The 14,211-nt window shown below is 42.4% G+C and overlaps 1 protein-coding gene across 11 annotated transcripts in view; it reads left to right on the top strand.

The window, feature by feature from the left end:
* The window catches only part of NKTR (natural killer cell triggering receptor), a 47,993-nt gene extending 33,782 nt beyond the window's left edge, over positions 1–14,211 (top strand). For 7 of the 11 annotated variants that reach the window (XM_019727530.2, XM_019727531.2, XM_019727535.2 and 4 more), the window contains 7 exons: positions 1,032–1,119; positions 1,603–1,748; positions 2,972–5,845; positions 8,486–8,581; positions 9,323–9,379; positions 9,893–9,997; positions 11,500–14,211. In XM_019727530.2, the coding sequence (XP_019583089.2) occupies positions 1,032–1,119; positions 1,603–1,748; positions 2,972–5,845; positions 8,486–8,581; positions 9,323–9,379; positions 9,893–9,997; positions 11,500–11,587 (3,454 nt within the window). In that variant the 3' untranslated portion in view covers positions 11,588–14,211. Of the gene's footprint in view, positions 1–1,031; positions 1,120–1,602; positions 1,749–2,971; positions 5,846–8,485; positions 8,582–9,322; positions 9,380–9,892; positions 9,998–11,499 lie in introns of those variants that run through there. The other 4 variants (XM_019727536.2, XM_074312550.1, XM_074312551.1 and 1 more) reach the window with 4 other exon arrangements.

Raw genomic sequence — 14,211 nt, 5'->3', positions numbered from 1 at the left:
ACCCAGCAATTTCACTGCTAGGTATACGAGTATATCCAAAAGAATTGAAAATAGAGACTCAAACAAATTTTTACGCCAATGTTCATTGCAACGTTATTTACTATAGGAAAAATATAGAAACAACCCAGGTGTCCACCAGTAGATAAATGGATAAACCAAATGTGGTATATACATAAAATGGAATGTTATGTGGCCATAAATCATAGGTTACTAGAGGCTGAGGGAATGGGGATAATGGAGAGAGAGTTAATGCTTAATGGGTAGAGTTTTGGTTTGGGGTGAAGAAAAAGTTTTGGAAAGATAGTAGTGACGGTTGCACAACATTGTGAATGTGATTAATACCACTGAATTGTGCACTTAAAAATGTTTAAAATGGTCAATTTTATGTTATATATATTTTACCCTTAAAAAATATTTTTAAACTGCTCACTAACATAATAATGCCTGATACATAGGAAGTACTCAATAAAAGCTAGCCATTATATTAGTAATAACAGATACAAAACAAACTGAAGTGTAAAAAATACTTCTCATATGTGGAGAACTGTAACCATCATAAAAATCACCCTTCTAGAATTGCTTTACATAAGATGAGGCAGCAGATCCAGAGCTTTGAAAGGAGGGGCAGTTTATAGTAGAGAAGTGGAGACAAATGAACTATAAAAAATAGAAAGTAAAATGAAAAACTACTTAAAAAAGCACAATTAAGCATCAGAGTCAGGAATAACTCAGGATTCCCTTAGAACATCACTGTTTGACAAAAGACATCTAAAAAAGGATTTTGTTTAAAAATAGTACTGTGCTTAAAAAGATAGATACTAGTATTGTGTATTTCTACCCAATTGTGTTACTTTTTTTTTTTTTTTTTAAGTTTTGGCATTTAAAGGTTTGCTTAGAAAATGAAGTTATGTGAAATGCCTCATTCTACCAAAGTTTTGGATCTAAATGAAGTGTTCTTGTATTATAGGAGCATCAATTCTGTATTTAAACATTGAGAAAACCATCTACATTTGCTTTTCAATCTTTTCCAGGAAGATTCCTGATGTTACACCCATTGTGAGTGATCAAAAACCATCTGTATCAAAGTCTGGACGGAAGATTAAAGGAAGGGGCACAATTGTATGTTTGTTAAGACTTTTTGTTAAGACAAATTACTTACCTAAGCAGTAAAATGTTCTTACTTATAGGCCAAATCCTAGCTTTAATTTTAGGTGTAATCCAAAATCTGTTGAAGGAGCTAGTAGTGTTCTTCGTAACTGAGGGAAGGTACTGCTGTTAGATCAAAGTTTACTGCTGTGTTTGAATGGGTTCACCTATGAAGTGAACATGTGGAACAGTCAGTACATTGAGAAATCTTAGTATGTTGACTAATCTAGGCTGATGAATGTAAACCATTAGGACTTTGAAGAGAAAATTTTCCTGTGTGTTTACAGGTAAATCTCAGCCTTTCCCATTTCTTTTAGTATTATACTTATGTTTGACATAACTTCATATGATCCTTTTGGTTCTTCAGTCATTATTACCTTGGAATGGGGTTTGAGCTTGGGGAAGACTAATTGAGAGGTATTTTAAAAATAGTTACTCCTATCTTTGTTTTGAAAGCGCTATCACACACCTCCAAGATCAAGGTCCTGTTCCGAATCAGATGATGATGATAGCAGTGAAACTCCTCCTCACTGGAAAGAGGAAATGCAGAGATTAAGAACGTACAGACCACCTAGTGGAGAAAAATGGAGCAAAGGAGATAAGTAAGAGCTTTGCGTATACCCCCAATTCAGTGTCTGATGTATTTCACGTGTTAAGGGGATAGAGACTTCTGGACTTTTCATTAAAGATTTCAATTTAAAATTAGACTGTGACCAGAGAATACATTTGGGAACTCTTGGCCAAAATAGTGCTGTTAACGAGGAGGGCTGATTGGCTTTGGGGTGCTTTTAAATCAAAATTCTGTTTTCTCTCACAAGACTATAAACCTACTGAATCTCTTAAAGATTCCTTGTTCAATTATAGAAATCATCAGGACTTAAAATGACATAGCAGGTACTTTCATAGCCAGGTCTCAGTCACTGATGCATGAATTGGTAGTTAAGAAAATCTGTACTCGTGTGTGTGTTAACTTCTGACTCCAGTGACTGTTGCTTCTACTGAAGTTTACCCATCTCTTACCCTCAGTGACACCCCACAGTGGAACATCTATTTTAGACATGGGGCTGGCCTTGAATAGCTAGTGATAATATACCAATGGGACCCTCTATAATTGTCTATGGTAAAATTCTCTTTCGCTGTGGGTGTCCTGTATCATGTTTGAAATTGGAAAAGGGAAGAAAAAGTGTGTATCTGCTGTGTGGAAGTGGTACTGAGAATCTCTACTTTGCGCCCTGACATTACCACTGAAATTGTAAAGCCTGCATCTATTTTTATGTACTTTTTCCTCAGTTTCCATAGTTAGTAGTTTAAACCTTAGGGGAAAGTCTCGATTACCTTTATGAGGCTGAGATAAAATAATATTCTTGATAGCTTCTTAAGCAAAATTTGTTTTTCTTCTAGTTCAGGCAGCTATGCTGTATCTGCAGAGAATCAACAAAATTGTTTGGGAACTTGGCCTGATGTTGTTCCTGGAGGCGGGTTATGGGCCAGTCACAGCCAGGAACCCAGTATGTCAGCAGTGCTCTTGGAATTAGTGGATTTGGTTTTAAAAACCATTTTCCTGTCAAATTTTAAAGTCTTTCCGTAGCTATGAAAAAAATTCTTTTGTAAGTGGATCTGTTAGCTGTTGTCTGTGTGTCTCTGAAATTGTAAGATCAAGACAAGGCCAGTCACTTTTACTTATCGTTTTTAACATGTTTAAAGTGTTGATGGAATCGGTACTTTGTTAACTAGGCTTGGTCAATGCATTTGTATTGACAACGTGTTAATTTTAGATCGTACAAAATATGCTTGCAAATCATGCATGTTATGTCTTTTTCTATAGGTTAAGTGACCCCTGTTCAAGCCGATGGGATGAAAGAAGCTTGTCCCAGAGATCCAGATCGTGGTCTTATAATGGATATTACTCAGACCTTAGTACAGCAAGACACTCTGATGGTCACCATAAAAAACGCAGAAAAGAGAAAAAGGTTAAGCATAAAAAGAAAGCCAAAAAGCAAAAACATTGCAGAAGACACAAACAGACTAAGAAGAGAAGGGTTATTGTACCATCTAATATAGAATCTTCAAAATCTTTTACCCGACGAACCAAATCCTCTTGTGATAGAGAAAGGAGATCTCATTCCTCCTCGTTATCATCCCATCACTCATCAAAGAGGGACTGGTCTAAATCCGATAAGGATGACCAGAGCTCTTCAACCCACTCCAGCAGAGACTCCTACAGATCAAAGTCTCACTCACAGTCTTATTCTAGAGGAAGCTCAAGATCAAGGACTCCATCAAAATCCTCATCACATTCTCAAAGTAGATCCAAGTCCAGATCTAGTTCCAAGTCAGGACACCAAAGGACCGCATCAAAATCACCAAGAAGAACAGCCTCCCAGTTAAGTGAAAGTAAACCAGCTAAAACAGAACCTTTAAGAGCACCAGTGCCACAAAATGAAAACGTCATAGTCCAGCAGCCAGTGGTGGCGGAAAATATTCCTGTAATACCACTGAGCGACAGCCCCCCTCCTTCAAGGTGGAAGCCTGGACAGAAGCCCTGGAAGCCCTCTTATGAGCGAATTCAGGAAATGAAAGCGAAAACAACCCATTTGCTGCCCATCCAAAGCACTTATAGTTTAGCAAATATTAAAGAGACTGGTAGTTCATCATCCTATCATAAAAGAGAAAAAAGTTCAGAAAGTGATCGGAGTGCTTATTCAAAATACAGTGATCGAAGTTCAGAAACTTCACCAAGGTCAAGGAGCAGATCTTCTAGGAGTAGATCTTATTCCAGATCTTACACAAGGTCGCGAAGTCTAGCTAGTTCACGTTCAAGGTCGAGGTCTCCCTCATCTAGATCTCATTCACGAAATAAATACAGTGATCGCTCACAGCGAAGTAGATCATCTTCATATTCTTCTGTTAGCAGTGATGATGGAAGACGAGCCAAGAGAAAATGTAGATCCAGTGGGAAAAAAAATAACACTTCAAATAAAAGGCACAGCAGCAGCTCTGAAAAGACACTTTGCAGTAAATATGCCAAAGGCAGAGACAAGTCTTCATGTCAGAGAAAGTATAGCGAAAGCAGGTCATCTTTAGATTATTCTTCAGACAGTGAACAGTCAAGTGTTCAGGTTACACAGTCAGCCCAGGAGAAAGAGAAGCAAATCCACGTGGAAATGAATAACAAACAAGAGAGAAACCAAGATGAAGAGAAATCCAAGCCCGAACGGGAATGCCCTCGTTCAAAAAAAAGAACTTTAAAAGAGAACCTTTCTGATCACTTTAGAAATGGCAGTAAGCCCAAAAGGAAGAGTTATGCTGGGAGTAAATGGGACTCTGAGTCAAATTCTGAACGAGATGTAACTAAAAACAGTAAAAATAAATCCCGGCTGTCTTCTGATAAGGAGGAAGGTGAGGCCACATCAGATTCTGAATCAGAGTTTGATGAAATTCACATCAAAGCCAAACCCACAGCAAAGCCTGACGGTAGTGGTACTCGGAAGTCCAGTAAGCAGCGGTCATCGACCTCCGATTCTGAGGGGTCCTATTGCAATTCAGAAAACCCTAGAGGAAAGCCACGGAAGCACAAACATGGGTCAAAGGAAAATCTTAAACGGGAACACACCAAAAAGGTGAAAGAGAAATTGAAAGGGAAAAAAGACAAAAAACACAAGGCTCCAAAACGAAAACAAGCATTTCACTGGCAGCCTCCACTAGAATTTGGTGAAGAAGAGGAGGAGGAGATTAATGAAAAGCAAGTGACTCAGGAATCAAAAGAGAAAAAACAAGTTTCTGAAAACAGTGAAACCGCAAAAGAAAATATCCCCGAAACTGAGAAGCCCTGTGAAGAGGGCAACCTTTCAGGTAAACAGAATACAATAATGATTTCGTCAGACACTGAGCAGCCTGCTAAAGATGATAATAAACTCAGCATTTCTCCCACAGCTTTAAATACTGAGGAAAATGTAGCTAGTTCTCCCCCAAACGTTCAGCATATTGAAGAAAGTGTCCCAAGCAGAGTGGAGGACGTGTTTCAAGCAGATGACAACATGGAGATTTGCACTCCTGATAGGAGTTCCCCAGCAAAGGTGGAGGGGGCATCCCCTCTAGGAAATTCAAGGCTTGACACCCCGGATATAGGCATTGTTGTGAAGCAGGAAATGCAGACAGAGCATGCTGAGGCAGAGGTGGTAAAACAGGAAAGCAGCATATCTGAAAGCCCAGTGGTGGATGAGGTGGGGAAACCGGACAGCAGCTCAGCCAGCTCGGCCAGTGCTGCAGAAAGCGCTGTGAGGAGGGAGGTGGCTGGACAGAGTCAGCTCAGCCTCCTGGATAATAAATGGAAGCCCCTGCAAGGCGTGGGGAACCTGGCAGCACCGGCTGCGACCACATCCAGTGCCGTGGAAGTTAAGGCATTGACTGTTGTGCCTGAACCCAAACCACAAGGCTTGAGAATAGAAATTAAAAGCAAAAATAAAGTTCGGCCTGGGTCTCTCTTTGATGAGGTAAGAAAGACAGCACGCTTAAACCGGAGGCCAAGAAACCAGGAGAGTTCAAGTGATGAGCAGACACCGAGCCGGGATGGTGACAGCCAGTCCAGGAGTCCCAGCCGATCGCGAAGTAAATCTGAAACCAAATCAAGACACAGAACGAGGTCTGTCTCCTACAGTCACTCAAGGAGTCCGTCGCGAAGTTCCACATCGTCTTATCGGTGAGCAATATTCTCTTTCTTTCTCCCAAAGAGAGTGGTATTGTTTCACTTGGAAGAACATCAGAATTGGGGACAGGATCACTATTTCCAAATATCTGGACAGTAATAAGGAGAATTGAATTCTTGTGCTGTGTGACTCAGAGAGCAAATTGAGGACACAGGGAGTAGATTTCAGGGAAGAAACTGGGCTCAATGTAGAACACTGGCGCTGTCAGTTAAAGCTGTCTAGCAGTAGAAATGAATGAGTGGCCGTGATAGGTGGCAAGTTCTCCATCTTAAAAGGTGTGAGTGAGGCTGCACGCTGGCCTGTCAGGAGGGAATCCTGATTTTACAGACGGTATGGGATTTGGAGATGGTTAATGTGACTCCATTTTACACCAGTGGGAGGTGAGGGCCAGAGAGGCAGAGTTTCCTGCTGAAAACAAGCATCTAGTTGACCTTTATCTGAGAGAGGTGGGGGGATGGTAAAAATGATCATCTTTATTTTTTTGCTTCAAGTTGCATCTGACTTTTGTCATCGGCATAGATGGGATGAAATTTTTTTAAAACTGAAAAAAGTTGGTGATGGTGATAGGAAGTTAATAAGTACCTTGCATTTTGTTGTTGTTGTAAATGTTTTTGTTCTTACCTCACTGTCTCTTAATACTCATCTCTACTGCGCTTGACTGCAGCACCTGAACTTCAGATACAATAATAGTGTTTGACCGTTTTTTTCCTTTCTAGTTACTTGTCAGCCTTTTTCTGCCCTTCCCGGGTTTCTGTTAAAGACAGGAGCCAACACTTTTCCCCTGTAATAACTGTCTCCCGTTTACCCCTCCACTGCTTGCCTTCCCTCCCCTGTCTCACTAGACTGACTGAGGTTTCAGACACCTCCACATGACCAGTGCAGGGCACGTCTTCAGTCCTTACCTTCTGGAAGCCCTCTGCCAACTCTCTTCCCTCTCAGACCATCTCATTCTTGTGTTGTGGACTCCCCTGCTTCCTCCTGCCCGGACTCCCAGCAGGCCCAGCCCAGAGAGCTGGTGGATCCTGGCCGTTTCTCTCCAGGGTCATGGTCCTAGGTGCAGTTACCTGGTGAGCAGCTTCAGCCTCCTGGCCACTCAGCATTTAATAGCGCTGAGCTGTTTTTGATGCTGGCCACTGTCATTTCGTACCTTCCTACCACTGCCTTGTGGGGTGGGTGGTGTTTCGTTTTATAATTGAAGACAGTGAGGCATAGAAAGGCTAAGGAATTTGCTCTAAGCGATGCAGCTCAGGGTCGTAGACTGAGGGAGCTAACCTCTGCTTCCCTGTTTGGTTACCTCCCTGGGCCTGACTCCCATACTAGGCTGTGGACTTGGTGAAGTCGGGGACTGTCCTGCAGAACCTCTTCGTCCTGTCCAACACGTGCGCGGAAGCGTGTGGGCCAGGCCGCCCATCTGCCTAACCCCACGTGCTAGGCGACCGAGGCGAGAGGGGTTATTATTGGCAGCACAACCATACCACAATTATTGGACCAATAAAACATGATAGAATTTTTTACGTATGTAACCAAAAGTATAAATAAATATTATGATCGATCTCACCCAGACATGTTTTCTAAGTGTGGATGTTTTTGACAGGACCAAATATCAAGGACCATTTGGCGTGGGACCAATGTGCTTCTGGGTGTTTTTGATAGGATCAAATTTCAAGGACCTTTTGGCATAGACTAAATGTCTCCATGGACGTTTTTGGTAGGACCAGATGTCTGCTAATCCAGAGATTTGCCTGCTCATCTTTCAGTCACCTCACAGGGTCTGCTTTTAATTGTTTGCTGAGTAAATGACTAGAATCTTATTAGAACATAATGTGTTCAAAACTAATAAAACCTGTGAAGATACTCACTACACATAGGGTTACTGTCGTGTACCTGAATGACAGATGCAAAGTAGGGGGGGAAGGGCAGAGAAGCCAAGTGAGTGCATAGGGGCAGACTTGTATTACTGAAGTTTTTTGTTTATTTTATTCAATGTTAAATAGATATTAAAATAAAATAAATGATTAAGACATAAAAAAAATTTAAAATGTCACCTAGCTTTAAGAAAACAGAGCTTCGACATACCTGATCTAGCCCTGCCCACTGCATCCCTGCTTTCACTCTTCTCTCCTAAACATCATTCGAAACTTTTGTCATAATTTTATAGTTTTCCTTCTTAGTTTTACCACAAATGTTTCTGTCCTCATACAGTGTTGCTTTTGCATGTTTTCAAATGAAATCCTTTTCTATGTGTAGATTCTACATTTGCCTTTTCACTCAACACTAGAGATACCTGTGTTGCTACAAGTAGCTGTCGTTCATTCCCTTTCCTACTTTAGAGTGTTTCAGTATATTTCTGTGCATTAATGATTTCAGCCCATTCTGCCGTTAATGGAGATGGGATTATTTCCTCTTCTTATAGTACACGTAGGGCTCCTGTAAACATACCGGTACCAGCCTTTCCTGGAGTGTCTTTATTTCCTTCTGTTCCATCTAAGCCCTCATTAGCTATCACTGTCATACCCACTGTGAGGAGTTCGTGAGAGACCTTTCCTCTTACTGTGTTTTCCCCTTCCTGCCCTACAAGTAATTAATTTTAACAGCATGGTGAGTTAATTATAGTTTCCCACTCTTACTTGTAGATCGCGAAGCTACTCTAGAAGTCGGAGCAGAGGATGGTACAGCAGAGGCCGCACGAGAAGCCGGAGCAGTTCCTACCGCAGTTACAAAAGTCACAGGTGAGCCTGGGAGTCCCCCTGCCGTGGGGGCGCCCTCCTGTCTGCTTTCCGAGGCCTGCACAGGCAGAGTGGGGAGCTCTTGAGAAGAAGCCTGTCGTGGATAAGTACCAGTCAGGCGTCCTATCTCATCTAGCTCTTTCAAAGAGCTGTCAGATTCTTAGCGGCTATTCTCAGGCTGCGGTCTTCCCAGAGTGAGGAAAGAAACAGTAGAAATATTTAAGTGGCCCTGACCACCGCCTCCGCCTCCTCCCCACCCCCAGCACAGCTTCCTTAACCTTAAGTTCACATCTGCAGTCACCCCTTGACTTGGGTTAGAACTTGGGATGGGAGGGTTGTTAAAAGGGGCCCGAAGGAAGAAGCGGGCGGGGAGTGACCCTGGTTTCTAGTTCTCCCAGCTTCTTCAAACCCTCTGGCTCTCGGGTATTTTCCACTGCTGCAGATTCATTTTACATACATGCGTCCTACGTCCTACCTGGGCAGACCTTCCCTCCTCCCCACCCAGACAGAGGCCTCCCCAGTGACTTCCTTTAGGCGCACTTCATAGAAGAAAGCATAAAACGTAACCTTTCTTCTGAAATCCAACATGCTTTTTAAAAGAAATCCAATATACGTTTGATACAAAAGCCATACAGCTGCTGGATTTCATTGTGTTTTCTCCTTGGTGGGCAAATAAATGTGTAGAGTTTTGAGGTAGCCCGTCCCGACCCACAAGATGACGGTTCCTCATGTGCTTACTACTAGGACGTCCAGCAGGAGCAGATCCCGGAGCAGCTCGTACGACCCCCACAGCCGGTCCAGGTATGGCCAGGAGGTGGGCGACCCCTGCGGGCACCGCCCTGAACGGCTTGGTTTCGTAAAACTCTAAATTCCCTTTAAAAAGTGTGGTATTTTATTGAGAATCTAAAACACATGTATTTGTCTCTTGAAATCACACCCTTTCTAATTTAGGTCTTTTTGACAGTTTTTTCTGTTGGCCCATTGTACTCCAGTGCAGAAGTAGCAATTGATGTCAAATTGTAGTGGCAGGTATCTGTTGAATACAATTGCCTAATATCCGCCAGATTTGATCAAAAGTCACTGAGTGTTGACTTTGTGATATTTTTCAATGTCGAAAAAAATTAACATTTTTTGGTTTAATACAGTAAGTCTCGCTTGGGGCAACTGTTAAACGTTTCCGGTAGGTGTTATGCAAATGTGTCCTCACACTGCCACACGTCCTATAGTGCCTGTGTTCTAGGAGAACACTTAAGCACCTAAAAACAAACAGGAATACATGAGAGGTCAATTTAGTGTTTGTTTTTGCTGTTAAAGCAGATCCTACACTTACGATAGCTACTACAGCAGGAGCAGGAGTCGGAGTCGAAGCCAGAGGAGTGACAGTTACCACCGAGGCAGAAGTTACACGAGGCGGTCCAGGTGGGTCTCTGTCTCTTAAAGCGCTGCACCCTCCTGTGGGCACCTGGTGTGTGAGGTGACAGACTTCTTTGTGGGAGAGCAGAAAGCATAATCTTCTCAGGACAGAATACCGCTTTCTCTTCTTGAATCTCAGCAACCCACAGGCAGCTACTAAGAGCTGCTGGGTCATTTTCGTTGGTTATTGTTAGTGTTTGAATCTAAAACGGATTTTTAAATATTCACATATCCTTGGACAAACATTTCTCTTGGAAGGAGTAAAGAAAGAAGGCCACCCAAACCATGGCCCACTTCTTTAAATAGGGCTTCTTGCTAGAAATAGCAGTGCCAATTTGTCAATTTTTTAAATAATAAAATGTCATAGTTATTTGCTTCCACAGGATTGAGGTTTATATCTGGTCAGTTATTTAGTAAAAAAAAATGTGTTTTTGTATATTATATATATATATATATATATTTGTAATATGTTTTATGCAACATATTTTGGCTAGTACTGAAAAAGTTTTATGGTGACTTTGTCAAATCCCTTCCTGGTAGCTTCCGGTCTTACCCTCATTCCCCCGCCCACTGCTGCAGCCAATGAGCCTGGTAGAGTATCAGTGTGATCTGGATACTCCCTTGTTGAAACTCTTCCAGGCTCCTCACTGGCCGCGGGCAGGTGCGGACTCCTTCGCATTGCACAGAAGCCCCCTCTACCTACCAGCTCCAGCTTGGACTCTTCTGTCTTCCCTTCTTTAATGTGCTAGAACCTTTGCTTTTGCCTGGGGATACCTACATCGCCGTCTCCCCTCCTGCCTCTTGAAATGGCCAGTTCCCACGTAACCCTGAAGGTCCTCACTGCCATCCCCTGCCCCTGGGAAGCCCTCTCTGCCTGCCAGCCCTGAGATGTGCCATCCCCACCCCAACCCACCTCAGTGTGCCTTATTACTCTTGCCCACTGTTCTGTACTATCCTTGCGCCCCAGGAACTAGGTCCGCGTGTGTGTGCCTAGTATCTAGCAAAGTGACTGGCTATCAGGGAGTGTTTTTCAGGGTAACTGAATGGTGACCATAACCATGTCCTCCTGACTCACCATCCCAGTCGTGGTCCTGTCCATGCCCCGCCCCACCCTCACCCTCGTTGGGCTGCAGTGTTGATTTCCACATCTTTAATGAAACTCTCTTCATGTACCTTTTCCCCTTATTTCCCCAGTCTAATTAAATATTGATGTTCATTGTGGGTAACATGGAAAATTATTCTGCTCATTTGCTTGAGTGGATTTCAAGTAATTTCCCAAGATGTGTTTCTTCATTTTTGTCTCAGCCTCGATATTACTATCTGTCATTTAAAACCACTCTGACAAGTCCACACAGTTGCCATAGTCAGTGCCCCAGTGGTCCACCCGCTGTGCCGGGCCACATCTGTATTGCTTTGAAGCCATTCAGACCAAGAAAGAAGCTACCAGAGGGATTCAGAGGGTTGACAGCTAAAAGGTGTTTGTGTGTTTGTTTTGTTTTGTTGTGCAGGAGTTGTAGGTCTTACGGCTCTGACAGTGAAAGTGACCGAAGTTACTCTCATCACCGGAGTCCCAGCGAAAGCAGCAGATACAGTTGAAAATGTCCCCCTTTTTTTGATATGAATTATATCATATTTGTAAATATCTGGTAACTTAAAAGTTTAAAAAACTTAATGGCCGTCTGTTCTATTTCAATATTAGAGATGAATGTCAAAAACAGGCACTTCTTAATTGTTACTTGTTTATTTACGCGTGCGCAGGATTTAAAATACAGATATGTCTCCTAAAAATATTTTTATGCCACATTTTACAACTATGGAAGTGAATTTCATTTTCTTAAAACAAGAAACCATGATATTTTAATATAATTTGCAATATCATTTTAGATAGACTATCCCTCTCCATCTCGTGTATTCTTTTGAATACAGGTTCTTTTTCCCCGTTTTTCAGGTTTTAGCATATATGCTGCCAAGCATAGGTCTGTGAGGGAGAACTGTTAAAGGTGACCAAATATTTATATACCAATTACAGAGTCTTATACATATGTGCTCTTAAAAACACACCACCCAGAATTGATACTGATGGTGGCCAGGAGTATAAGGTAGTGGCTTTGGGGGCGGTTCTTAATTCATTCTTTACTTCTTGTCTCAGAGGATCAGGAAAGTGGTCATCGTACAGCCACTGTCTGTATTACTTCAGGCTGGCAGGTGAGGTTAAGAAGAAGAAATCAGCCTTAACTACAAATACCTGCACTGTCTCTAAGGCCCTAACGTTTACTATAACAAACAATTCTATTCCAGTTCATGCTTTGGTGCTTGGTACCTGCTGGTGCCTCTTTAAGCATTGTTCTTCTGTATGTTCCAATGTCACGAGACATAGCTGTATTCACTTTGAATATTTGGAGATTTTTTTCTCAAGCCACAGGTGTGGGCTGGGGGTCTCCTGGACCAGGCAGGATTGGCACAGGGAGTTGTGTGGCTGCACATAACTGACATGTGTGCCTCTGGGAGAGTGGGTTGAAGGACAGGCTTCAAAAGTGACACCAAAATCTAACTGCCACCATCCTGGACACTTTGCCGGGTTTTTAAGTCTTTCAAGTAAGAGACAGACCACAAAAGTAGTTGAGCAGTTCTGAGCACCAGCATGTTTTTCCTGTTTCTGCTGTGACCAAACAGTGACTCAGTGAAGCCTTGACAGGAGTGAACCCAGGACAGCAGACAGGGAAAGAAAAGTGTATGGCACTGCATACATTACGCATTTTCAGTTTTGGGTGGTTCCCCCAAAAATGATTTGACCTGTAAAAAACTGGTGTGATTTTTTTTTTTTAAATCTAGTTGGAGCTTTTTCCCCAAGTGTACTTAATCACCTTAGTGCCAGTTTAATCCAGTTACGCAGAAGAAATTCATATTGGATGTTGATATAGAACTCTGTGCCAACCTAGCCCAGGCCTTGCCTGGTGTACTTGGGAAGTGGGAAAGAGCCCTCTTGGAGGATCTGACAACCCTGGATGGATGGAGGGATGACCTTGGATATATTCAAACCATTACCCATAAAAGGTTCATAAACAGGGTTAAGTGGTCAGTTGTTTGCCAATTTGATAGACGAGAGTACATTAAAAACAGGGCCTAAGTCAAACAAACGTACTCGCTAGTGAATACAAAACAATGTGTGATTCATATGAAGGGTTTTCAAAAGTTGCCTGCAGTGGAGAATATTGCTTTAATAATACTCAGTGGAAAAAAACTGCATTCAGAACCCAAACAAAAACTGCCAAATCTAATTAGGTTAAGAAAAGTTACCCTTGGGCAGTGTGTTAGTTTTCTGTTGCTTTGTAAATAATTACCCCATACCTAGCAGCTTAAAACAACACCCATTTCTTAGCTCACAGTTCTGTAGCTTGTGAATCCGGCACGGTCTGGCTGGATTCTCTGCTCAGGGTCTTAGAAGGCTGAAACCCCGTCAGCAGGGCAGCGTTCCTTTATGGAGGCTCTGGGGAAGAGCCTGCTTCCAGGTTCTTTCAGGTGGTTGGCAGTATTCCGTTCCCGCCGGGGGCCTTACTCTCAGCTCCTTAGGCTGCTCGAGTCCCTTCTTTGTGCTGTCCCCGTCTTCAAACCAGCCCTGACCCGTGAGTCCTTCTCGTGCTTCAGATCTCTCTGCCTCCTCTGTTTAAGGCTCAAGTGATTAGATCAAGGCCACTGAGATCGTCTCCCTGTTTTCAGGTCAGCTGTGCCATAGAACATAACATCATCACAGGAGGGATACCATATGCCCAGGTTCTCGGGTCGGGGCATTTTAGAATTCTGCCTGTCACTGCCCACTGCCCTGGTGGGTGGAATTTTTCCTGAAAAGGTGGGCCCTGGAAGCCTGGTTTGTTTTCCCATTGGAAAAGAACAGCCTTGGGCTGCAGCGTTCAACTAATGTGTTTTCTGAATGAACTGCAGAGATAGCTTTTCTTCCTAAGGGGATTGTTCTGTATTTTAAGTTATTTTTTAATAAAATTGAATTATGTTGTGTATTGTGCTTCTTAATAGAAAATGCATTATTAGACTGGTTTTGTAACGTCCTGTTTACTGCAAATGAAACATGACATATCTGGTGTTGATTAAAAACTAGAAAATACTTTTGTACATATCGGCAAGCGTCTAATTTGTATACTTCATTTAAATTCCCCTAAAAGTTGAACAGGGGACCTTGTAGAAATTAAAATATATACTTAGTCTAA

This window comes from Rhinolophus sinicus, linkage group LG10, assembly GCF_036562045.2.
Source record: "Rhinolophus sinicus isolate RSC01 linkage group LG10, ASM3656204v1, whole genome shotgun sequence".
NCBI classification, from domain to species: domain Eukaryota; kingdom Metazoa; phylum Chordata; class Mammalia; order Chiroptera; family Rhinolophidae; genus Rhinolophus; species Rhinolophus sinicus.
Note: the sequence above shows the minus strand (reverse complement) of the source record. Positions and strands in the feature narration are given on the sequence as shown.